This window comes from Centroberyx affinis, unplaced genomic scaffold, assembly GCF_046629955.1.
Source record: "Centroberyx affinis isolate AG114_WGS23_722 - 3 ecotype Tasmania unplaced genomic scaffold, CSIRO-AGI_Caff_v1 ptg000618l_1, whole genome shotgun sequence".
In the NCBI taxonomy this organism is placed as follows: Eukaryota; Metazoa; Chordata; class Actinopteri; order Beryciformes; family Berycidae; genus Centroberyx; species Centroberyx affinis.
The window spans coordinates 507,095-533,851 of record NW_027279248.1 but is presented as its reverse complement, the minus strand read 5'-3'; the positions used below and the strand labels follow the sequence as shown (position 1 = coordinate 533,851).

At 39.6% G+C, this 26,757-nt stretch overlaps 1 protein-coding gene across 1 annotated transcript; it reads left to right on the top strand.

Moving 5' to 3' along the window:
• Positions 1–2,628: 2,628 nt before the first annotated feature.
• shisa9b (shisa family member 9b) lies at positions 2,629–25,392 on the top strand. The gene is made up of 4 exons (XM_071518678.1): positions 2,629–3,140; positions 5,619–5,728; positions 21,767–21,907; positions 25,004–25,392. Exons 1-4 carry the CDS (start codon positions 2,629–2,631, stop codon positions 25,390–25,392), a joined length of 1,152 nt encoding a protein of 383 aa, XP_071374779.1.
• Positions 25,393–26,757: the final 1,365 nt, after the last annotated feature.

Genomic DNA, 26,757 nt, shown 5'->3' with positions numbered 1-26,757 from the left:
GTATTTCACTGCCGCTCGGGTTTTATATATTGCCACAATTTCAGCAAGTTTTTCAACTTTATTATAAAAGTGGGTCTACACTTGTGACTTGGTGTTTGGTGCGTTGTATATTTGCTCTGCGTTGGTCGACATTCTTCACAAAACAACAGGCACATTAGGCAGAGATGTAGAAGTTTGTTTTCTTTGTGCGATGGGCGGGGGGCGGGGGGAACCCTCACTGGGCTGACAACTCTGGCAAAGACACGCATATGGACTTGGAGGGACAGAAACACACAAGGAATAAATTATATTGTTAGGCGCTAAAAGAAAAACAAGATACGGCTGTCGTATCAGGCTTTTCCAATATGGAGAAGCTTGCATTAATTCAGCTGCGATTCCCTCCCAGCTTTGGCGTTTGCATTGATTTTAATCAGTGGATTGTTACACCCCTATTCTGTAGCTTTCATTTTTGATTCAAAGTCAAAATCTGCAGTGAAAATCTTTCTTTTACTGTCAACTGAATACACAAGTTCACACTGGACACTTTGACAACCCACACCTTCTCAGACTGTGAGCTCTTTACTGTCAGTTCTCAGTAAGATATAGAAAATCTGTGGAATAATTACACTCACATTACTAATGGATGTAGATCTCTCAACATTTTCAAATATACTGAAGATTCAGGACCTTTCTGATTAACCAAACTGTTGCAAGTTTCCCCTACGTGACTCAACACAAATTCTTTCTCCTTCCATACTTTTCTCCTTGAACACACACACACACATCCTCTCGCTCATTACCACACCAACCTATGATTCCTTTCTCTCCATCAAGACTATTTTAATTATTTAGTTATGTCATGCTTCTTATTATTCAACCATTTTCTGTTGTGCTCTTTTGTCATGTTATCCAATTCAGTTGAATCTTTACTTGTCATCTTGACAAGCATATTTTTTTTTTTTCCATTTCTTTGTTTTGAGGTGAGTTTTTTTTTTTAGATCATCTGCATAAATTAGGTATGCATTTCTCTCCTTTATGTGTTTTATCATTGTATTTTAGTACTGTTTTTAGCATTGTGCTTCTATTTTGTATCACTGTGCAATTAAACTCTAACTAAAAAACTAAAATCAAGAAGTATGTACTGTTCCTTATCAACGTACTGCTAATCAGGGAGTGAACACAAGTGATTCCTTGTAGACTATACTGACATATAAACTACAGCTTGAACAATATGGGTTTTTTTGCACACCGATACTAGTATTGATATATTTGGATTGAAGCTGCTGATAGCTGATATTTTGTGCCAACATTCTGCATATTTGATTTTACCATTTTATGCCAAAGAATTTAAAGACATTTAAAAGGATTCATTGTTTCCCCAGAATTGTATTCTTGTCAGGGTGGAAAAAGCCTCTGAAACAGGACATTAAAACTCTCCCTGAAACCCTGAATAATGACATGCTTTCAGGTGGGTTAGCATTTTCTTGAGTCATATACAGTATATACAGTACATAGACACATTTGGGGTACAGTAACTTTTCTGTTTGTCTGATGCCATTATGATGCTGTTATTGATTTACTGTCAGCAGTGACAGCCAAATTTGATAGCAAACTATGTGGCAGGCTCACAAAAACAATCTGGATTAGGTGCCAACAATCTAAAAATATGGTTTTACTGGGAGTCTATGCACAAGGTTAAAATGTAGGCTAGGCCATTTTGGTGCATAGCCAGATAAACCCTGCCCAAACCCAAATACGGATAGATTTCTATAATGTCTCTCTGTAGACCAAGAGCAAAGTCATGCTTACTGGGATTAGGACCTCAGTTTGGGAACCATGCCCTAACAAGCTCACATAAGCCCTGATACATCTTCCAAAGCTCACCCAGATAGATGTGTTTGAATAATATGATGCTGTTAATTTTGTAGGCTATGTGCACTGCTAAAAATGTCCATCTCAACAAGTCATTTTACTGTTTCAGGAATTTTCCAAAAATATATTATATTATAAAAATGCAGAATAAGGCAGATCACTACACTATGATCACAAAGAAGATATTTGATTCAAGAAAATTCTTGTTTTGCATAGGAAACAAGTGAAATTATTTAACTTTAAACAGATTTTAATTTGATTTAAATGACTTTGTACGGGCAGGTTTTGTACAGTGAACTAATACTTTCTCTCTCTCTCTCACGCTCTCTCTCTCTCTGCGTGTCCCTCTCTCTCTCATTGGTTCTCTCTCTCTCTCACTCACTCACCGGGGTCTCCTCCACTTTTTGTTTTCTTTCTCCCATTCTGTCTTTGTGAGCGGCTCTGTGACTCTCTCCCTCCCTGCCTGGAGTGAAGCAGACACCGAGGTCTCAGAAACCCTCCAGTACAGCCAGCGGCGCCGCTCACAGTGATGCCCTTCATAACTCTTTAAGATACCCGTCGGAAAGTGTTTGGGCTGCTTTTGCTTGATAACTCTGCTGTAGTTTTATGAAAGAGAAAAAGTAAAGGGGATGCGCTCTGCCGGTACCCATGGAAGTTGCGGTGATTAAAACAGCCTAATTACTTTTACGGATGGCTGTGTCTCGTCTCTTTGGAAGATGCGTCCGGGCTTGTGAGAGCTTGTTAAGGCGACAAGAGCGGGATAAAAAGTGAGCAACGATGCGGGGCACGGAGCTGCTGCTCGGTTACTTTCTGGTTAAAGTTTTGGTGTGCGACGCGGAAGGCGAACCGGGTCAGACCCTCGACGGCTTCATGATAATATCCGGGTTTAACGACTCAAAGGAAGGGGAGAACGGTGTTACCGAGAGCCCGCACACGGAGGACAGGTGCCGGGGGTACTACGATGTGATGGGACAGTGGGACCCCCCGTTCGTGTGCAGGACGGGCAGCTACCTGTACTGCTGCGGGACCTGTGGCTTCAGGTTCTGCTGCGCGTTCAAAAGCTCCCGGCTGGACCAGACCACCTGCAAAAACTACGACACTCCGCCGTGGATGATGACGGGCAGACCCCCGCCCAAGAAAGTGGACGTCGCGCTGGACACCGCCAAGGATAAAACGAACCTCATTGTGTATATCATATGCGGGGTCGTGGCTATCATGGCACTTGTGGGGATTTTCACCAAGCTTGGTTTAGAGAAGACGCACCGCCCGCACAGAGAGAATATGTCAAGGTAGGGCAGATTTTCCAGTGTTAATAAGTGTTGATTTTCCAGTGGCAATAATTTGGAGTTGATGAATGTTGATGGTAGTGTTGTTTGTTTACTCAGAGCTGATATGACTCTGGAGTGGAGATCAAAACTATCTAAAAGTGCAAAACTAACTTTGATAGATGTGGACTTACAGTACATACACGCTGGCACAGTGTTTACTTTTACACTAAAATTGAAATTAACACTGACGATTTTGCTGTGGTGTGGCACAGTAGCGCACATCCGGCAGTCCTGTGATGTAAAATATATTTACTGCCAGTTTTTGGAGAAAATAACCTACTCATGTACAACTTGGTCAAATGCAATTCACAAAGAAATAAATTAAATTACATTGTAACCTCTGTAAAACCCAAACAAAAACAATAAAACAACAAAAACTGTGTCAAACTAACACTATTTTGAAAAAGTAGTTCAGCGGCACTCAAATTATGTTTTGAAAAATTATATCAGCCTGGAATTTCAGATACAACAGGCATGCCTGTCAGCATCAACTTCTGGAAACAAGACAAACTGATAATAGTACCCCACCCAACACACTGGCGGGTGCAGACGCGCACGCGCGCACACACACGCACACACACACACACACGCACGCACACACATAGAGTTACTGACAACTGCATGTTTTGGGCTGGACTGAATACACCAGTTTCTCTACTGAATAGACATTTATTGTAGTTCATTACATAATTAGCCCAGTAACCTAAATGTAGTTTCCATCTTTCAAAATGAAAAACAGAGAGTGAAAATGTCTCATTTTCAGGCACTTGTCTCAGTAATAAGGTTTAGATATTGCATGATTTCAGTAAGGTGGGGATGATGTGTCTAGTGATTCACCTCACGTTTTTGGAGTAGACTGAGTGTCCAACACGATATGGTAAAACGATGGTACAAACTTTGGATGAGATGGACTCTGACGGAGGGTTGAGTAATGAATTTGATACAGAAGATATTACTGTTGTTAGTTCTTCATCTGAATCTGAGCCTAAGCCAACACCTGTGACACCAGCTCACCAACATTGCCTGGAAAGTTTAAGATTTCACTTGCACCACATGACCACTGGGACACAGAAGTTTGGGTTGGACAGGCTGTGGACATGGGCTACACTGTAAATAGCCTTCATATGAGACAACAGGCCTGACATTATGAAAAGATGAAAGTTACCAGTTGACCTGACAGTGTCTATGTCACTTGAAGATGTTAACACATCAGGGTTATTTAGGTGCACAATGTTGGTGGCCATGAAATGTGAGATTCTGTAGATTCATTCAGTTTCAGTGATGAAAAAGTACCACAGTAGGATCCTACATGATTTGAGACATTGTACAACACTTTGTAAGTTTGACCAGAACCTGTACTTGATTTAGGATTGTTTCATGTCATATTTACTACTGTCATGTCATGTAAAATTCATACGTACAAACATAAATCTCTGTAAAAACCTATTTACATACAGATTATATTTTACAAAATCATGCTGTGGATGATTTTAGATAATTGTATGCTTCTTATTTGACAATTGTGCTGTTTTGCTGTTAGCATGTGACAGCAAAGAAGTTGTGCGAGTTATGTAAAAAAAAAAAAAAAAGTCTAAATCTATATCAGTTTTAGAGGCTTAAGGCAGTTTTGTGCAAAATTGTAGCGCATCTTACAGGATAAAACATACTGCTTGATTAACACTTGAAATATTGATGCCCATTCACCATTGGCTCTAGAATTGGATGGTGGGTGTCAGGGAACTTTTGGTCCCTCTGTTTTTCCCACAGCGCTGTCACCATGATGCATCAAGAGGCAAATTCAGGACAGTTAGTTGAGGGTCAGACACTTCACTGCTCTGTTCGCTATCAAGCTTCATCATAGCGCTCAGCACTTGAAAATTAATTCAGCAAATCATGTCTGTTGTTTACTGAGCAGTAAGTACTTAATAAATGAAAGCAAACCTTATATTGTTTTGAAAATGTAAAGTTCAAGGATAAAGCCAGTCATTTTCAACTTGGGCCTTACTTTCCTAATTTATGCCGTCATGACAATCGCTTGTGTTCAAAATTTTGTAACTTACTTCCCTGTAGAGCTTTACCCCCCAGTTCCAAAAAGTGATTAAAACATGTACTTTCAACACAATAACACTCACACTGCAACGGGACCTGCATACATCTGATTTTCCAAGTACCCATTGCCTGAAACTTATTGCTTATTATTATTATTATTAAACATATTATTAAACAACTCGTAGAGCATAATTTAAGTGTTCTGAAGCCAAAAGATTGTACTGTGAGTCCAAGAGATTTACACCATTATTTAGTCTTCACTAAAGCCATTGTTGCTTGCGTGTATCCACTCGTCACATGCTGACATGGATTATGCCTTAAGAGTTGTAATATACAGTAATTTGCAGAAATGAAAGATGACCTCTCTGAGAGTGTACTTTGTCTCCCCAGGGCTCTTGCCCAGGTGATCCGCCATCCTGCCCCGGAACAGACCGATGACATTGGAATGCATGGGCAGCACTATGAGAACATACAAGCCAGGGCAACGCTCAACAGTCTCCGTAAGTATTGTGTCAGTAGATGCAATGATAGGATGTGTGAACAGTCCCATTTATGATATGGCCCACATGTTTATGACATCCTCAGCACACAGCGATACACAGGGCAACATTTTAGGCAACTTTGATGTACAACTGTGCCTCAGCAGTTGCCTCATCGTTGTTGCTTTAATCACATAGGAACTTTGCTTCCTGTTGTTGGGAGTGCTGCCAATCTACATAGCCCCAAAAATAGTCCAGTGTATCACCACCAAAAAACCTTTACTGCTGTTCGTAGAAAAACTACGCCAACATTAAGGCTGGGTATTGGCAAGGACCTCACGATACGATACGTATCACGATACATGGGTCACGATACGATTGTATCACGATACATTGCGATACGATACATATTGCGATACATTGCAATACTCTACATAATTTACTGAAAATTTAAAAATAGAGCTGAAAATACAACTTGCTGTGTACCACCTGGGTAGTCTAATAATGTACATCACAATATATTGATAACTCAGCGGACAAATTTCCTATTTCACTGCTGTGAATATGATGATTTATTAAAACTAGGTCACCCATGTAGTAGAAATGTGCAATTATTTTTTTAAATTGGAGCCCTATGACCAGAGAAAACTGAGAAAACGGCTGTAGATTCCCCATATCGCAATTAAGGGGGAATCCTACAACAACCAGAATGCATTGCGCGCATCACTGACTCTGACGGTGTGTTCACGGCCAATGTAGCACCAAAGATTAAGTTAGCAGAGACAAAGTAGCATTATATCTCTTTACTGAGGCTTATTTTCATTTACAAAACGTTTTTTCTCATCGAGTCTGGATAAATCGCACCCGTTTTCAAAGGATCATAAAACAAACCAGCGCGCTGGAGTCAGTTACGTTATGTGGATCAACTCACCGAGCGCTGAACGGTGCCGCTGGATGTAGCCGCAAGTTACAGGTTAAGTTAAGTTGTTCTGTATTCAGAGTTGGCAAAGTCCGATATAATATTCTGTCAGAAAACAAAGTCAGGTTCACCAAAGCACCGTGAAGTTTGTTGCAGCGCGGAGTTTTCTGTCTGTCCCCCTGACGATCGTCACCGGGCGTTCACAGCTGTTCAGCCTTCCCCGTTGCAGCTGACACTGTTACAGCTCCCGTGGTCGCCCTCTCCTCCACACTCTGTTTTGTCTGATTCCACAGCACTATATTCGGCCTCATAAGTTGTAATAGTGGCGCCACATCTCTGCTCATCTCTGCGACATTATATTGTAAAACTAGTTGTTTTTCTGTGTTAGATTCAGCTCTTCTGGATGAATCACAGAGAAACTTAGCAGTTTAGCTTAGCTTAGCTGCGGCTGAAACGTCGCTCCGCCGCATTTTAAATCCGTTTAAAACATGAATATTTTTTTTTTATGTATTGATACGAGGGGCTGGAAAATCGATACAGTATCGTGGAAAAAAATATCGCAATACTCAGCTGTATTGATTTTTTTGCACAGCCCTAGCCAACATTAGCAAATCTCTTATCCTGTTTTGAGAATTGTCCTCTTCACGCTGTGTTCCAAACAGTTAATTTTAACCATGCCAGGAATATAGACCCAGTAATTCTCATAAATAATTACATTTGTTCAAATGTACAAATTTATCGACCTCTGCAATAATAAAAATATTGCAGAGGCATATGAGTTTCCTAACAAAGTTAAAAAGTGCAGTAAAAACAGAACAAAACAAGCAATCAGCCAGACTGCTGACTCAGTCATATGATATGATGATATGATATAACCATATGATATAAAACAGTTAGGAGCAAAACTGTCATTCCCACGGTATCTCTAAGGCGCCATTCTCAGAAGCACTAGGCGCACAGAAGATGCTAGCGGCGTCGCTAAGAGGGGGCGATGAAGAGGGGGAGAGATGATGTGACAATAAATAGGAGGGTATGTGGTTTTGGTTGCCAGGTGTCCAAAATAAACAACCACTTTCCTTCCAAATTTCATTCACTCCTCTTCCTGCGCCTCCGTCTTCGCTGGTTGCGGTTTGACAGGTGATCTGCACTGCAGCACCTCAAAAGTTGAGCTACTTTCAATACTTTCCGCTCTGTGACAGAAAAAAACACAGCGCTCTGCCAGGCCGCCAAGCGCGAGCAGGCGTGTCCTTCCATTGAAATGCATGGAGTTCAAAGCGTTTCTCCCTAGCGGCGCTTCTCTGTGCGAACGTCCCCTAAGATGACTAATTAAGATGTTATGATCAACATTATTAAAGGCAATGCTAAAGTCAAGTAGAACTAGCATAGAATATTCACCGGCATCTGCCACTTAAGGAGTAGTAGGAGGGAGGCAGCTGTGAAACTCAAAGGCTTGTTCAACACCACACATTTACTTGCCTTTCCTGAATTAGCTGTTCCAGATAAGAGGGGAAGTGGTGGGAAAAAAGTCCATTCTAGATAATCCTGTGGGCTGGTAAAGCAATTAGTCATGTCCTCAGCAATCACTTAACATAGTGTGGTAATTATCATGAGCAACCTTAGAGCTCTCTTTCCCAGCTAATACTTATATAGCGGCCTCACAACATGTCTCTTTCTCTCTCCCTTTCTCTCTCTCTCACTCACAAACACCGCCACCTACACACATGCACATACACCTATACACACACACACATACACACAGAGTAAAGAGTGGTTTTACTAATGCAAATCTGCTTGCTGCCCTGACACCAGTAGTCATTGAATGCCACACACACACACACACACACACACACACTGGCTTGGTGGCTTCCTGTTAGAGAGCCTGCCCTGTAATCCAAAGGTTGTTGTCTTGAAGCCAAAACTGTGTTTGGACACAAAAACTGTTTGAAGCTGGGGGCAGCGTTAGAAAATTATAAGCACAATTTTTCTAAAAGTAATTGCATGCCCTAATGAAATTTTTTGTTGTTGCGGATGCAGTGTATACGAGAGCTACCTTCTCTCCACTCCTCCTTTGTTTTGTAATCTAAAATTAACTGGTCCGGTGTCTTTAAATTGTTGCTGCAAACTGTGGTCTTCCAATATGGCTGCCAGAGGGTGCTGCATGTTACCTGGCAACGCTGTGTTGGATTTTCCTGCCCCATCATATTTACTGTAAATATTACACTGAACTTAGAAATGCAATGCAACTACTAAACCCAACAAATGAAAGGTGAAGTGTTTTGAGAGCTAGATATTGAGTACCATTCATGCAGTTTTTATTATATGTAGTTAAACACTGGCTCAATGTCAACTCCAAATTTTTCTCCCTTCAGCTGAAATTATTTTCACTCCCTACATTCAATTAAGGTGACGCCTCAGTGCTGACATGGCAGGGGAATAATTTATCATTCTAAAATCAGACAGCTCTCTGTCCTACAGTGCCTCCTCAGAATAATTATCAGTTCATTACCAACCAGCTAACATGTTGACAGCTAAATCAGATCTTCAGAGGGAGCCACTGCATGCTTTCATACACCTAGTATGGCATTTAATATTTGAATTAAATAAAACAATGCATCAGTACATTTATTTGCTTATTTCCCATTATGAAATGGTTGGACTTGGATAAATTAGCATTGAATAAATAAACAGGATGTTCAGAAAGTTTATGCTACTCTCAACACGACGATCCTTGTGAGGTTCAACACAGTGGTGCATCAAATTCTACCTTCAAATCCAATTATTTCATGTGTGAGAGGGTTTTACTATACTTCCTAATGGGATTGCCTGCATTTCTCTCAGATTCAAATAAAGAAATTTGCCTCCATGGAATTCCATGTCACTTCATGATATAGAGGATGAAATACAGTGATAGCCACCATAGAAGTCCTCTATTGAAAGATATATCCTGCATTCACAGTCCCCCATCACCCCCAGCACTCCCACTTCCCACCAGATAAAGGAAACAAAATGATGGTTTGTTGTGAGCTCAACCAGATTTAGTTTTTCATGTTGGTCCAAATGTTTCAACCTATATAGCAATGTTACAAAGTGGTTAGAATACAAAATAAAAAAGAAACAATTTTATTAGTTCAAAATAGCCTAAATATAAGATTCATCTTACCTTACTTATAATGAAAACAACTGTTTCCCAGAAAACTAACTTTTTCTTTTTTTCTTTTGTTCTTGCATAAACCTAGCATATTGTTAAACAAAGGTTTCTATAAGTGAAAGAAATATGCAAGTTAGAAAAAAAAGAGAAAGAAAGAAAAAGCTAGTTCGTCACAAGGGTAAACAACTTCTTGTAAGCATTCTATGAACACAGAAAGTGAGAACATGTGGTGGTGGGTGTACATACAGTACACAGATTACGCATACTCTAGATTCTTAAAGAATAAGGCTTGCTGTAAATAATCTCTTGGCTACTTGAAGATCTCACCCTCACTAAAAATACAGCTTCACAGGTGGCCCACACTGCAAGAAACCTCAATCTTTTCAAGCAGTTTAGTGTTGTGTCCAGACTTAAAATCCCATTATTCCTGTCATTCCCTGGAGCAACTGAATGAAAATGACCAACGGTGTGAGATAATGTGGCATCATTGTAAAACAAGACCTGTTATTCCACGCATTTAGAGGTAATGTCACACAAAAACAAAAACAAGGAAATATACAAAGGAAAAATATGTTTATAAGATGAAAAACAAGAATAATACACCTATGATGGTGATATTATATACATTTTGGCTTGGGCCTTTACTAATTTAAAAGAATCACCACAAACAATGGAATGTCCATAGCAATGTCAAGAAAAAATTAAAAACTCACAGTTACATCAGCACCCTACTATGTATCACACTTTCAGAGAAAGTTCAAATTTAGTAGCTGCAGTAGATTTCAATACAGTATACTTGCATTCGCCATGTGAGTGACAGAACCTACCATGCCATTATAGCCCACAGTAAATTTATCCCCATCGCTGTTTTTTGACACATAGTAGACTCTAAGGCCTATAACTGTGGATATGGACACAAAAGGAAGCACATCCAAGAAGATCTGTATGACTGATTCCTCCCAGTTGATGGTCCGTGAGTGAAATAATTCCTCTGTTCAAGCTTCAGAACACATGCATTTTCTGAGGAGTGGCAGCATGGATTTGTAACGGTCATATTATCCACTATGGATGCTGGATAGACAATTACTGTAGCATTCACACTGCGACAGACGTCAGACAGTGACAATGATTGCTTTAGAAATGTGTACAAAGGTTGACATTTTATTCAATATAAATATTATTTGGTATTGAATTTATACATTCCATAACTATACTAAAGAAAGGAATGCTCCTGGGCACAATGTGCTGTGTGACTCTACACCAAACTACACCTTGCAGGGAAGTATGTGAGGGATTCAGTGCAATCAAGTCAGCAACAGCACAGAATGTTTTTTTTTTTCTTCTTGACAGCAATCCTTGTAAGGAAGCAAGAGGTGAGGTGATGTTTTGCCATAGGGCTCAGTCCTGTGCTTCTCCAGCTGTGCCTGGTAGTGGCAGGTGTGACTATGGCAGGGCTATAATGGACGGTGTAAACCATAGATCGTGGTGCCTAGCAGTGAATGAAATGCTCCAGAGGGAGCTCTTGTTCGGATCTGTCGCCTGTCAAAGATAACACAAATCTGTCAAAGGCTGCAAGCTCCCTTTTCTCTTCAAGATGTCCGTAATTTTGATTTTGTGTGCTTGGCTACTTTGGCTACCAATACTACCATGTTCTTGTACTGCTGGTCATGTGTGTACATGGGGCAATTGTGGAAGTGTGGCCTCTTTTTGCTCCAGACAGTCAGCCAAAGAGAACAAAGTCTCCCCTCACCGCCAACACTCCAGTGGTGCATGACAGTCCATTTCCTCACTGCCAGATAGAAATGTATTTCAACAGGGTTACCTCTGACAGCAACTGAGAAATAGCAACCAAATGTACAGTTCAAGTATAGTTATATTTCTCACCTGCCATATACTCTGTACTGTATATTAGAGTTTCAAATCTTTAAGGAACTAATTAGGAACTGAAGATGCAGTGAGCTCTATAAATATTTTGACAGACACATGGGTTGCTGTTTTGGCTCCACTCTCATTTTGTGGAATGACGCAATGACTATGAGGTTAAGTACAGATAGCTTTAATTTGAGGATATTTTCAGTCATATTAAAGCTGATGACACAGCGACAGTACATACAGTGGGGCTGTTAACCAACTGAATGCCTAGAAACCTATTCCAATTAGTTTTCCCATGTTTTTCAATTTCAAGAGGTGTATAAATTTTAGTTTTGTAGGTAATTTGGCCCAACATTTTAATCTTGGACCTGAGTGAAGATAATTAAACGTCTGCCCAGTCATCATGGCATGAGATTGTCTTCAGTTATGACAAGATAAATTCTGTTTGGGTTGTTGGAGATAAATTGTTTTTTTGTGGGTGAAAAAAGTTAGCTTTGACCACTTGTCCTCTTCTATTCCTTGCTCTTTCATAAACAAATATGGGTTACCCTAATGCATAAAAGCATTACCATCTTGAGAGTCAATGAATTTCAGTGCTTCCTCATGAATTTTTGGAGATCTGTGGAAATCAAAAAAGCAAGGTCAAGGGGGGTAATTATCTTGAGATTGCTGACTACTTTTCAAGTTTTGAAATTGACAATTTGCACCTTTCTTTCTTTACATTTTCTGTTGAGCACCTCCAGTCATTACTCTCAACTCTGACTGATCACAAGAAGTCCAGCCTTGCATCTATTTTCAAAACCACAGTATTTCGCTAACTTGATCATCTTGTTTTTATCGCCCTATCATGAGTGCCATTTCCTAATGTCCCTGAAAAATGCATTCTAACTTGAAGCCTCATAATGGCATGCATGGCTCTATAACCACAAGGTAGACCCTTTTAGTAATGAATTAAGGTAGCTGATGTTGCTCTGGATAAACTGCTGAAACATACAAGCATGTTCCCCAAATGTTCAAAGCTTGAGACAGTAGCAATTAGTCAGCTACCAAAGTGGCAGATTGAAGTAGCAGAAAGATTGGACAGTTGACGCTCCTTCTCATTTAAAGGGGCTGAAGAGTGGAATGAGTTGCTTCTACCTCATCAGTCAAGCTGACCTAACCTGAATGGCTTTGGAGGGAAGGCTAGGTGAGGCCAGGATTGGTTATAGGGTCTGAAATCGCTTATTGCAGGTTTAAAAAATGTATCAGGGTTTGATTGATTACAACATTTTTGAGAGGGGGTTGTAGCCAATTCAGTGGTCTGTCCACGGACCATGGTCGCTGACACGGACCACTGGTTGCTACCACTAGGGGGCGCTGAAGCTAGTGGTCGGTTGTGGTCCGGATCAGTCAGTGAGTGGTCTGTGGAGTGGTCTTTGTGGTCCTAATCCACCTTCTCCCTTCTCTCTCCTCCTTTGGCAGTGTTTGCAACACTTTTGTTAGCCGAATAAATGTCGGAAATCATAATCCTGTGTCTATTAAATATATTCTATTATTGATTAAGCCTATATTCTTATTGTTGCACTGTATTTTGCAGTTTGTGTGGTTATACCTAGATAGTAATCTATCTATCTATCTATCTATCTATCTATCTATCTATGCATAGGATATGTGAGTAGCTATTTTATTTATTTCATATTTATTTCTAAATATAAGGTGAACCAGTGGTCCGCGGTGTGGTCCTTGTGATCCGGACCAGTTGTTCAGTGGTCCGCGGTGTGGTCCTTGTGGTCCATGGTGTGGTCCTTGTGGTCCAGACCAGTTGTTCAGTGGTCTGCGGTGTGGTCCTTGTGGTCTGGACCAGTTGTTCAGTGGTCTGTGGTGTGGTCCTTGTGGTCCATGGTGTGGTCGTTGTGGTCCAGACCAGTTGTTCAGTGGTCTGTGGAGTGGCCCTTGTGGTCCGTGGAGTGGTTCTTGTGGGCCATGGTGTGGTTTTTGTGGTCCAGCGGTGTGGTCCTTGTGGTCCAGCGGAACCAAATTTTTATTGAATACGAGTACATATGCATCAGTGTGCGGCGGTATTTTTCTGCATAATACACTACATTATCATAAATAACGTTACATGTATTGTGCAACACCAACGACAGCCCGTTGTAGTAACAAAGTGGTCTGTTAACCCACACTGTGTCACCGACCAGTATTAACTTATAGCTATTATTAAGACTGTCTTCAAAATAGCACACAAAATGAAAGTGACTCACCTGCACTCACACTCCATGGACCACTGAACAACTGGTCAGGACCACAAGGACCACTCCACAGACCACAAGGACCACTCCACGGACCACTGAACAACTGGTCTGGACCACAAGGGCCACCCCATGGACCACAAGGACCACACCACAGACCAATGAACAACTGGTCCGGACCACAAGGACCACACCGCGGACCACGTGCAACTGGTCCGGACCACAAGGACCACACCTTGAACCACTGGTTCACCTCATATTTAGAAATAAATATGAAATAAATAAAATAGCTACTCACATATCCTATGCATAGATAGATAGATAGATAGATAGATAGATAGATAGATAGTAATCTATCTATCTATCTATCTAGGTATAACCACACAAACTGCAAAATACAGGGCAACAATAAGAATATAGGCATAATCGATAATAGAATATATTTAATAGACAAAGGATTATGATTTCCGACATTTATTCGGCTAACAAAAGTGTTGCAAACCCGGCCAAAGGAGGAGAGAGAAGGGAGAAGGTGGATCAGGACCAGAAAGACCACTCCACAGACCTCTCACTGACTGATCCGGACCACAACCGACCACTAGCTTCAGCGCCCCTAGTGGTAGTAACCAGTGGTCCGTGTCAGAGACCATGGTCCGTGGACAGACCACTGAATTGGCTACAACCCCTGCTGACATTTTTTCAACTTTATTTTAAAATTATGGGCTCTATTTTCATGGTGGAGGTGTACTAGCGAAGTGGCTTTTTTGTTGGGCACACAGGTTTTTCCCTCACCAGCACCCGTTTGGTATTTTGGTGACATGACCTTGACTGTGCTGATGAAGTGGGAGGAGCGGTGCAGTAGGAGGTGTGTCAGTAACGATCAAGCAGGACAGTGCAATTTTGGTGTCAAGGATGACTTTTCGCTTGCGTCAGCCTCTGCTCAGACCAGGTCAACGCTGCATGGCGCAAAGCGCAGTCTGTTCTATGCTATTTTTGTGGCTTTACCAATTTATGCACACATGAACAGATCTTATTCAAAAACTTACCAATGCTTTTAGTGGATGATATGCTGGCCAATTTGACTTGATATAATTTCTGGGGCTGGCTGGTAGATGCCCCCCTCCCGTAGCCAAACTGTCCCTACGGTTCGCTGCTGACTTCTGTTTGGCTCTTCACCTAATATCATTGAACTGTGTCCTACATTGGGCAACAGCTCTCCTAGGACCAGAGCAACACATGTAAACCAAATGTTATTATGGTGTCCTATATTCACTCGTGGCGATTCTGCACTTCCCGCCGAAGGACATCAGTTCTCTCTTGGGAGAAGCTCTGCTCCAGACTGTTCTTTCCATCACCAAATTGTCACTGCGCCATGGTGCAGAGCACACTGCTTTTAAATGGAAGGAGAAGAGGTGAGTTGATCAATCATTATTGAAGCCTGTCCCACCACACCTACTGATAATCTAGGCTATTCCTCATAATCCAATCCCATTTCCAATTACCAAAAATCAGTCCCAACGTCCAGTGCAGTCGTGCCGTGCAACTTTGACTGCGCTTTGAACAGTGTGCCATTGATTTACAAAAATAGGACCCTATGTCTTAAACCTGTGAATTAACAAAAAAAATGCCATGCATCTAACAAAAATACAACTGACCACATATTTACTTTAGCTATTACTAACCTTGCAAAACATGCAAGATAACTGCCGAGGCTCCACTGCCATTAGTTAGGTCCCTTTAACACCAATGTAATTGACTCTCATTGCGTTTTCAACCCAACGGCAAACATTTTGTTAATCTTGATTTTATTAGATATAATTATGTACAATTAAGGACATGTTTTTTTTTAACCTAATTTTTTAAAAGGGTCAGTAGGTAGTCAGCTCCTCTTACTGTATTATTTACTTAATTTAGACAGCAAGGAAGCTATCTAGGGCACAGGATAGGTGAGACACAGGAGAGAAGGTTTCAGCAAGATTTGATCCTTGGTCAGCAGGGGTCTTAACTAATTAATTCCTGGGTTAATTTACTGTATATGTCTGTATTATCAAAATATGTCTGATGACATGAAAATAATTAATACACAGTCAGGCTTCAGTCTATATCAACTCAACTATAAATAAGTGATACTGTGCACATACAGTAGTGTGATATAGTGTGTGATGTTAAGTGTTTAAGGAGTCTGACAGAGAAATGGAGAGATAGTGACAAGGAGAGAATAAAATATTTTCATCACTAACTTGAAAGTAGGCTGCCTGTAAATAAGAGCGCCCTTCTCCTTGTACCATTTATTTTGGGGCATACAGCTCCCAAAATACTCTCTTAAATCTTTTATGAGTTCCAGGGAGGTGTCTGTGTCTGGAGTGTTAACTCGCTTATTTCCCGCAACAACCATGGAGTCTTTAACCTTACAAGTTTCCAGAAATGGCCTACTTTCTTCCACTGGCTGACATAAAAGCTATGACTTTGACAATAGCACAAGCACAAATGACACACAGTCGACTCAAAGTCAGATAAACAATAAGGAGGGCGGTGAACAAGTACCTACATCAGCCCCTCAATTCTAAATTGTTTTTGGCATCCTGAAAATACCAAAGGGACACCAGATGTTAACAAAAGCACTGTCCTCATTCATCAACTGCAGTGCAATCTATTTGTATCTTACATGCTATTAGAAGGAATTTGAGAGAATACAGACACACAGACACCATAAAAAGATTGTGACAAATAACACATTGTGAAACACACACAAGTTTGGCTGCAGTTTTTATATCAATAATTATTCACTTTCTGTGGCAGTCAACCTATACGTTGATTGCCACAGAAAGTAAATAATATTGACCGTGGCTGAAGTATCAGACACAGGCCCAAAGATCAGGGGAGACCAGTGAAACCCTACTGTTTAAAAACTGGCTACTGAGTGGGTGACCCAAAAAGGCCCAGAACCAAACAAATAGTAACTTAAAAATAGTTTTACATGGTTGAATGAGCATACCCGCTATTAAAACAGAGCGCAGAAAAGCTGAAAGAAAATGGTACAGTAATAAACTATGTATTTTTTTATTTTTGTATGAAGGAATTGATGACAACTCACTAACTTTAAGTTGGAAGAGAATTTTTTTTTTTTTCAAACTTATTACTGTCAGCTACCAAAACCCATTCAGCTAGAATACTGTGGAGATTTTGTTTGTGTAATATCACTGCATTGTGTATATGTAACGTGTATATGTAATGTCTTGAAATGTAGCATCTGCTTCTACTTATCGTTTAGTGGTCATGCTTCAGGGCTCCCAAACATGAGTGAACACTTTCCAATCAAAATATGATCCTCTCAACTGACCCCAAAGTGCAGTGCAGTTATTCCACAGCTTACTCACCTCCTGTACTTGGTCCTCCATAAGCTATACGAGGGGAGAAACTATCATACCAATAGGCCTACTGCTACCCATCTCTTTAAGTGCTAGAGGGGCTGGTTGATATACTAGGCTTTTACCAAAGCCCGTTGGCAAGACATCAATCACCATCTTGTCCCCGAACAAATGCTTTTAAGTGTATATAGCTCAGGTTTTAGTGCAGGTATAGCTGTATACAGTTTCTTGATAACTGCTTCATTCGCAAGATCAGTGTTTACATTTTCATCCGCCATTGCCTGCTCTGGACTTCAGACTTTGCACTGACTGATCACACCATCATCCAAGACCCTGCCCACAAATTGAATAATCCAATCAAAATGCCAGAACATGCCAGTGATCAAGCTGCCCCCTTCAACGTGGAAGCAACCAGACCTACGAAACATAAAAAAATTCAAACAAAGTAGGCGTGGCTAACATGCGGAAACAAACCATTTTAAGGAAAAATGAATGTAAACACAGCCACTATGGAGGGCTGGGGCCAGCTAAGTAATATCAAACAGGCTGCCACAAATTTGCTTGATTTTGGATCTGAAAGATTTCTTCTGGAGCGCCACTTTTGCTGGTTTGTTTGCGATATTATTTTCCCCCATGATGGCTGTGGCTTTCAAAGTGTAACGCACTCCGCAGTGTCCCTATATAATCTACACTCAATGCCTACGGTTAAATTAAGCTATTTAAGTCTTAAATTCATTTCACTTCAAGAATAGTCTTATATTTCATTCTACCTCTATTAAAAAGCTCTGAGAAGTCTTAGATTTGACTTGGGGGGCCAAGGAACTCAAAATATTATAGTGTTGAATATTCATTATTATGTTAATACAGATAGGATATAATGAAGGTATTGGTCAAAAAGTATCAGGCCAAAGGTCATATGAACCAGACTGAACAACCAACAGAGATGCGTAATAAGAGGAACCACCTTCTTCCTTGAGGACAAGTTATTATTTTGTCAAGGCCACAAGTCAATATTATCTATGAGATTTGGGCATTTGCACATTTCAGGCTCACAGGTCTGTGAGAAACACACAAGATACTTACTTATGGAGTTTAATGTTATAATAGTGAAGCAAGCAGATTCAGTATTCTTGAGTTTTAGGCACTTAACGTGTAAATATGGGTCAAAGGTTACATATTAAGTGAGCATATGGGAATGTTGCTTAGTATTGATACTTTTCCATTTCTTCCTCAATACTGTTGAAGGGACCTTCAGGAACTAGTTTCTCACAAACACTAAAGCCTTAATGAGGGTTTTTGAAGAGGAATCCATTCATTGTTTTTGCTTTGAATAAGTTGTCATCTGTAAATGTGAAACAGCTTTGGTACCTTTCTCAATAACTACAGTTTTAATGAGACTTTCAAAAACCTAGCAAATACAGGAGCTCCAATTTTGACATTGTTATATCAAACAATTCCTTGGATCATCTGCCACCTTGAATGACCTCCAAATGTTGTCTGACTCATTACACAACACTTGACCCAGTAATATCTGTTCTTGAGGTGTGGTGTAGTGAAACTGTTGAAGCTGTCTTCTGCATCTTTTCATGAGACAGCATTGATCATTACATAGTCCTTTCCAAATTAATTAGCACAGTAATGAAGTTTCCCACTGACCAGTGGGGAATAAGGTCCTAATTAACCTAATTTCTGTATTAATTATCTGTTTTTATCATAGATATTCTAGACCAAGGAATAGTGGACTCCTCAAATTTAAAAGTTTGTAAACTTTAACCATTAACAGTTGCAGTCCCTTTGAAGTTTGTTGGTGGTTGTCAATTGCTTGATTCACACCTCTCTGACTAATTTCTTACTACCCTCCTCTCATTAATTACACTGCTAAATCAAATAAACACCATACTTTTCTATTGAAATATTTTTCTCCTCTCTTTAAAGACTAGTATAATAGTTTTTTCTCTGCTTCTTTCACAGACAATTTTAACACAACATTAATTTATAGCTTGGTCACTATTGATCAGTTTGAACGATAATATCCCTTGTTTCATCGTTTCCTGTCATCTGATGGCCTTTCACAACGTCTAATTGATAGTTGCATGGGAACACAGTGATAAGTGACAGGTGGGACAATGGACCAAATTAACCCTGCACAGTGCAGAATGTTAAGGACACAGTTACAGTGTCCCTGGTAGGAATGGAACTGGGAAGGTTACTGTCAAAATGTATGAATTCTAATTCATGGTATAGCTAAACTACACAGTCTTAGATAACTTACTTTATTATATTGCAATTGAAACGTTTACATGCACACCAATACCCCAACTACTGGGAGTGATCAGCTTAAGTCAATATTTCAATTATAACGTTTACATGGTTTGGAGTAATGCGATTTCTCTAATAACTCGGTTTACATGGACTCATTTAAAAATCAGTACATTACTTGTCACTGCACTATGAAAGCTGAGAGCAGCCATGGTTGCTCATATATTTTTTAATCCCGTTATCTCCAGATCACGACTTAAAGTATGTTACTGATTGTAGTTGCAATTTCTACCTGTATCACACAAATGCATCGATGAAACCTGATCTCTCCTCTTTAATCTTTCTACACATTGGCAACACTATCAGGCTTACTAGGTTCAGCAAAACCATTAATTTGAAATAAAGGGCAACCACGGCTGTTCTCATCTTCTGTACTGCACTGTACCATGTTGTTTGTTTTGGAAATACAACTAGCGGATTACTGCATCAGCTGATAGAAAGGCGTTTACATGCCACAAAAAATAGAAAGATTGAGCAGAAATCTAGCTGTGTTAACCGCTTACTCTGATTATGACCTTACTCCAATTAAGGTAATCAGATAATCGTGTTTAAGTGACACTTTCAATAGTCGGGAGTATTGCTTTAATCAGGTTAAGACTGAATTATTAGTGTGCATGTAAACATACACATTAAAGATTTTTAATAAAAAAGTGTGTGAATGTGTGATAAAGTGTGCTTGAGTAGATTTATGGGTCAATCTTCATTATAAATAAAGTTAATTGATGTGTATTATGGTGAGAAGATTTGATTATGTTGTAACAAATTTCAGAAGTTTGTGATTTCAAGTAGCATAGAGTTACACAGGCTATTTTATTTATAATTCTGTGCTACTTTTTAATTTTGAACTTGAAGTTTGTATTTTTTTCATTTTTTTGTAATGAATGTAAGATGTAATGAATTTGAAAAGGCCGCTTTTGTTATTGGTGACAGGTCAAGCTGAACTACAAAAGCCATGATGAATGAATAATTAATTACTGATCAAAACTATACACATGAAGTATTTATCCACCAATTTAGTCTTTGTATTTTGTTGATATCTCTTTGCAAAAAAAACCTGTTGTTATCAAGGTGGCAGCACATTCAACAGTCCTCAAACTGCCACCTGTGAGTTGGTACATTCCACTAACCTCCTCCAATTTAAGCAGTAGAAGATGATACTCTGAACATCTGTTTGCTCTGCCATGCCAGCAGGCAGGGGGCCAGTCTATTTGCTGTGCACCCCTCAATTTACCAGATGTCTACTGTAGGATTAGTGCAGTCTTACAAAGAGCAGTCATGACTCTCCAGCTGGGTCTCCCAGAAAGGCCTACTTCTGGGAAAGTGATGCAACCAAGTTGATGAAACAATTATTATTCTCTATTTACATCCATCTGTCAAGCAGATTTACATCCTGGGTATTGGATATCATGTAACTTTGCTTTGGACTATAATTTACTTGGAGGAAACCAGGTTAAAAAAAACCATTAAACTGAGGTAGGATTAGCACAATGGATCCTGGATTGCCCTGCTTAATGATTTGTATCCCTGGGCTAACATGAAGAGATGGGCTCACTGGAGAACAGAAAGGTTTAGCTAATGTGGCATTGAGATAGACCCTGCTGAGATAGACTATATTGTCAGGGCATATATCTTGAATCTTATGTTTATGTATCTATGTTTATCAGAAATTCTATAATCTATTAATGCATACATGCAAATGTTCACATCATACACATAGGTTACCTATATGGGTAAAGTCAATTTGTTTTTACAGTGCACATCTGCAGTTTCTGAACATACTCTATAGTATGTATACTGTATTATTTCTTGATATTGCCTTACTTTTTTCATCTTTTACTTGTATCACTTTTCATTTGTTTTCATACTGCATATGCATATTGTTTGTATATTGTCAAGTCGTACGTATCTTTCATATCTTAAAGGAAAATATCAGATAAAATCTTACCTAATACAGTCATGGGTAAAAGTAAGCACAATTTACTTCACTGATAGCCATCACCTCATTCATGTGGGTTTAAAACATCACCAATGTTTAATGATACCCTTACTCCATGAATATCAGAGTCAAGTTAACAGTCTGCGCACAAACCTCTCATGTTGCAAATATTTCGGGCCACTGTATCACATGCTTGCAGTTCCCAAAGTGCTCTGGGAAAATACAATACTTCAACATTGCATTAATGGTTTCTGTTTCCCCTCCTTCAGATGGCAACCAGATGAACAATGTGGGACCAGGATCAACTTTGATAACACAACCGTACCCTGCTCTGGGACAGATCACTAGCCCCTATGATCAACAGCAGCCTGGCAAGGACCTCAACAAGTATGCCTCACTCAAGGCTGTGGGTAAGACAGGGTTTATAGTCAACCATAATAATGAAAAACAATAATGAATACATTGCATCCTCTATAAATAAATACAAGTCCAATCTAGTCAGTGTGTCCTATATCAAATTAGGAACAGAAATATCAAAGTATAACTGAGTGCACTGGAATATTCTGACCTACAGCGTAGTTTGACATCTAATCCGAGAAAACATGAGGACAGGTAAATCAACTGAGTTTATAAATGACCTTATAAATGAGCTTCTGAAATGTTTCATGAAAAGTTTCATGTAATCACGATAAAAATGACCTGATTAAATGTGGGCTAATTAACATGATTCACATCTCTTGTCTCAACTGGAGAAAAACACATGATTTGCTAGTAAAATGTTCTGCCAGCTGTAATTATCATTGAGCTTCATCAGCCTCCCTCTCTTTCTGTCCTAGCATTCAAATGGTGAAAGACAGTACTTCTCCGGCACTGGCTGTTTGAAGGAGTTTATCACTCATCTCTTTCATTTCTCATCTACTTCAGCCGCACTAAGACAACTGTTTACTCATGTGTCTCAGCATGTGTTGTTAGATATGTAATTCAAAATTGCACTTCCTTTTCCTGTAGATAGGATCCTATTCGTTTTGAATCTCCATCAAATACTGTATCCAGCTGACAGACATCCTTGTCAATGAAGCCATAGTCCATCAATGTCCACTGAAAAGTGCACTGATAGTTTATTTATAGAAATAAGTTTCTTGTCCTTCTCATGCGATAATCTTGTAGTAGGCAGCCAGTTCCTAGACAAGTGGCATTTGAAAGAAAGCATCCAAAAGGAATTATAGACATGATAATAGAAACAATAATAATCAAAATGATCCACCTGTGCTAAACAATACTGCTCAGTGAGTTGGTGCTCAATCATGCATTTACAACTCCTTGCCTAAACGTGAAAACACGTTAGAATTCAAAATATGTAAATTAAAAGCACCTTGCTGCAAATCATGAAAACAAAACCATGCAAATCAAAATCTCCCATGAATTATGTAAAACAAAGGTGTGATGAAGGAAATTAAAAAAAAACTGAAAAGCAAAATCTCATCGAAATGGATGCATTGTAGCAGAATGACATGTAAATTACCCACTTCAGTGTAGGAGGGAAAGTACTGTCATGTTATGCATTAAGCATGATGACCAATGGTTGTTACACAGAATCTAGCAATTCTTCAATACTATCTTATTCCCTAAACTGTTTGTGCTGATAGCAGAATGTTGTTAACAGCCAAAGACTTGTATGGAAAAACAGTCTATAGGCTATAGTGGAGTGGAGCACATACAGTCAGGCACCTTGGATACTTACCAACACTCAACAAAATAAAATATCTTTGGTAATGAAGAGTCTGTCTGCTCATGCATCCCAATAATTTACCACTAAAGTCTACATAAAATACAAACCTCAAGGCTGGTAGCAAGCGTTCCATAATTTAGTGGTTGCCCAAGAATTTTAAAATAAATTCTTACCAGCATTCAAAATTTGACATGACTAATAAAGCGAAAAAACAAAAACAGGAAGAATTCAGTTAGAAGTGAAGTGATCTAGATTCCTCTGCTTTTACCAATGCCAATGCCAACGGTTTCATTACAGTAGAATTTAAATTTAAACAGTTGGTCATACAGTTCATTGACCTCTACGTTAGCCAATAGTCAGCGTTACCAGTATTATAACTCCTAAACATGAGTTTAGGAGATTTAGAGAGTTAAAGTTAGAAAGATATTGCCTTAGTAAATAAAAGAAATAGGCAAATGCAAAGTAAGGAGTAATGGTATTCATGGATCTGCATTTCATCTTGCTTAGCACAAAGTGAAACGGGTCTTTTTATGGATGCTGCCTGAATCAGTTAGAGGTGTTTTGCAGACCTAGCCATGGAAGGGATGACAGCTATCAGCATGCACATAGCAGGTCCAATCACGTAAAACTGGCATGCAGATCGGCACACTCTCTTTGTGATACACAAAAGCAGCAGAAGCTTCTCTACTGCTGATCTACTGGAGTGCCGTCAAACAAACTGATCATTGGGGAAAATAAAAATAGAGGAAATCTTAGCTAATGAGGTTGGGGATGGGAGACAATCAGGTGCAATCAAAACACAAATGAGTTTGGGGGGAGGTGGTGGGGGGCAACTACACTATACAAGGTGAGCCTTGTGAGCTTCTGTGGTCCTACAATGTATGTTAATCTGCCAGCACCGATGTGGGTTATATTGAAGTATCTGGTGCTAAGGAAGTGCTACTCCTCACTGGATCTCATGTCCCTATTCCGTGACCATGACTTGTGATCCACAGCACAGATACAGCCTGCTGCTGATGAAGAGAACACAGTAAAGGTCATCTGGAAGACATTTCATTAAAAAAAAGTCTGAAATGTTAGAAGAAAATTGAAAGGACTAATGCTGGAGTGTGCTCAGGCTCAATTAGTGCTGAATATTGTTTTCATACACTGTCGGCACCTGATTGGAGACATGAAATCACACCAGGGTGGTTGTTACAAGCTAATTATGGAAGATAATTATGGCAAGACATATGTCAAAAGACTTGTTCAAGATATACAGTACAGTGGTCTACTGGCAAACATCAAAGCTTTATCGAGTTCCCAATGTTGCATTAAAATAGGATCATACGCTGAGATATCAAAAATATTCAGTATACCTTTGAGTAAAATTATTCACTGACCTTACACTACATATTCAGAATCGTTTAGTTGCCACAAGTTCATTTTTGTCTTATGGTGACATAACGTCATAACGACATCATATTTTACCATTTACCAACATACTTTTAGAAGTTTAATATAACCACCACAATTTAGGTCACATTCTTAACATTTTACTGAAAAATAATAACCACATCACAATTAGTAATTGGTATTGTACTATTGAAAGTTCATTCATTTATATGGGTCATTCTCAAAATATTGACTGGTGGTTAACTGTTCAATCCAATAATAGATGTTTAAGCATCAAAAAGTCTATTTTTAGCCGCCTCTCCAGCTCTGTTTTTCAAACACACAATGGGCACAATGCGAAAAGTGACAGAATCATCATGCTGTTTATCTGTGTATTTTGTAGCGGAGAAAGCTAATGACAACTTCTACACCAACCGGCGGCATGCAGTAGAGATGACAACCAAGGGCAGCCTTCCCATGGAGCCTGTGGATATGGAGCCAGAGCCAAGTAATCCTTACAGCCCACCCAGACAGCCCTCTGCAAAGCAGAATGGACACAAGCACAAAAGCAGTAAGAGCCACAGCTCCCAGTCTCTGGCCTATGGCTCCAGCTCCAACACTATTGTCAGCCCAGGGGTGCTGAAAGTCTGGGAGAGCAAGGACGCGCTGGGGCTCCGACAGACCTACGGCCCAAAGAAACACTGCACCATAGAGAAGGAGCTGCACACCACTCGCTATATGCCTCCACAACCATACTTTGTCACCAACAGCAAAACAGAAGTGACTGTATGAGGGCTTGTCTCACTGCCAGGCTTAATAGAAAGAGTGGAGTGAAATTAGAAGGAGAGAGGAAGAAGATAGTGTTGGTAAAAGCCTTCATTAGGGGCTAGAAGAAGACAGTAGCTGTTGACTGTGGGTGGTGGTGTTGTAAAGAATCAATATGGCTTGTAATGTGTGAGGTTGTGCATGTAATAAGTAGCATTTAAGACACCCGCAAAAGGTGGAGTGTAACCACACTGATACAATACCACACACATCCAAGGAAAGTCACAGTGATGAATATGTTGCAATCAATATTCATATAATCCAACTTCTAAAACCCCCAAAAAAGCCTTAACTGGTCTTCTTATGGATGGTTAAGCTAATAAAGCTGATAGTTCTGTGATGAGAGAAATTGAAACTGTACAAGTGACATTCAATATTTACTGAGGTATTGAAGAACCTGAAAAGTACAGTATCTTATGTAGTTTATACTAAAACCACATTATCCAAAGGAGGAAACCTTCCTTATACGTTTATCTAATTATGGTTGAATAGGCTTGGATTAATTAGGTATTGACAAAGTGCTTCTTCAGACAATTTGTAGATGATGTGGAGAATGTCTTGGCACTATTTGCACTCTACAGAGTAGAAATAAATGTTCCTATTCAGTCTTGGATGCTGGGTCAAGTACAGCGTCTGAAATTACCTTTTTTGGCTCACCTGCCCAGGGCTGCTAAACTAAAAAAGATATGACCTACCAAGAATAATTTTTACCAGCCAAAATAATTAATATGCGTTTTTCATAGAAATATGTCAGCCTACCCATTTTACCCATTTTCAATGCTATTACATGTATAGAATCAGGTACTGGGAGAAACATTCAATAAAGAGATGAAAACAGGTTTTGCTCACTAACTTATTGATTATTCACTTAATTTGTCATTAAGTGCAACAGAATGAAACTTAATCAAATGATCAAAGACCTTATATATTGACGTTTTCAAATGTTATTGTCTCTGACCCTATTGTCTGTGACCCTTATTGATTTATCTGCCAAAGACAAATTTTCCTGGCATTTGGTGCTTGGCGGGTGTTAACTTCAGACCCTGGTCAAGTGTGAATCAGCAGAAAATTGACCCAACCTGCACACTACTACCTGTGTTTTCACCATTGACGAACACCAGACCTGACAGAGCCAAGATTGATTGAAATATTATCTGTGAGTTTTTCTCATAGTAAAAGGTGAAAAGGCAGCTAATAGTGTGTGTGGGTTTTAGCCACTATCTACAGTTCACACTCTAGCCAAATGTAAAGCTCTCAGTACATTTCAGAAGTGGTTGTTTATCAGTAAGAACACAAATCTAGCTTAATGATGGTGATTGACTTTTTGAGAGC

Coding starts and splice junctions, on each gene's coding strand:
- shisa9b (XM_071518678.1), top strand. CDS start 2,629: ATGCGGGGCACGGAGCTGCTGCTCGGTTACTTTCTGGTTAAAGTTTTG. Junction 5,729..21,766: donor GGCAACGCTCAACAGTCTCC/GTAAGTATTGTG, acceptor CCCCTCCTTCAG/ATGGCAACCAGATGAACAAT. Junction 21,908..25,003: donor TGCCTCACTCAAGGCTGTGG/GTAAGACAGGGT, acceptor TGTATTTTGTAG/CGGAGAAAGCTAATGACAAC.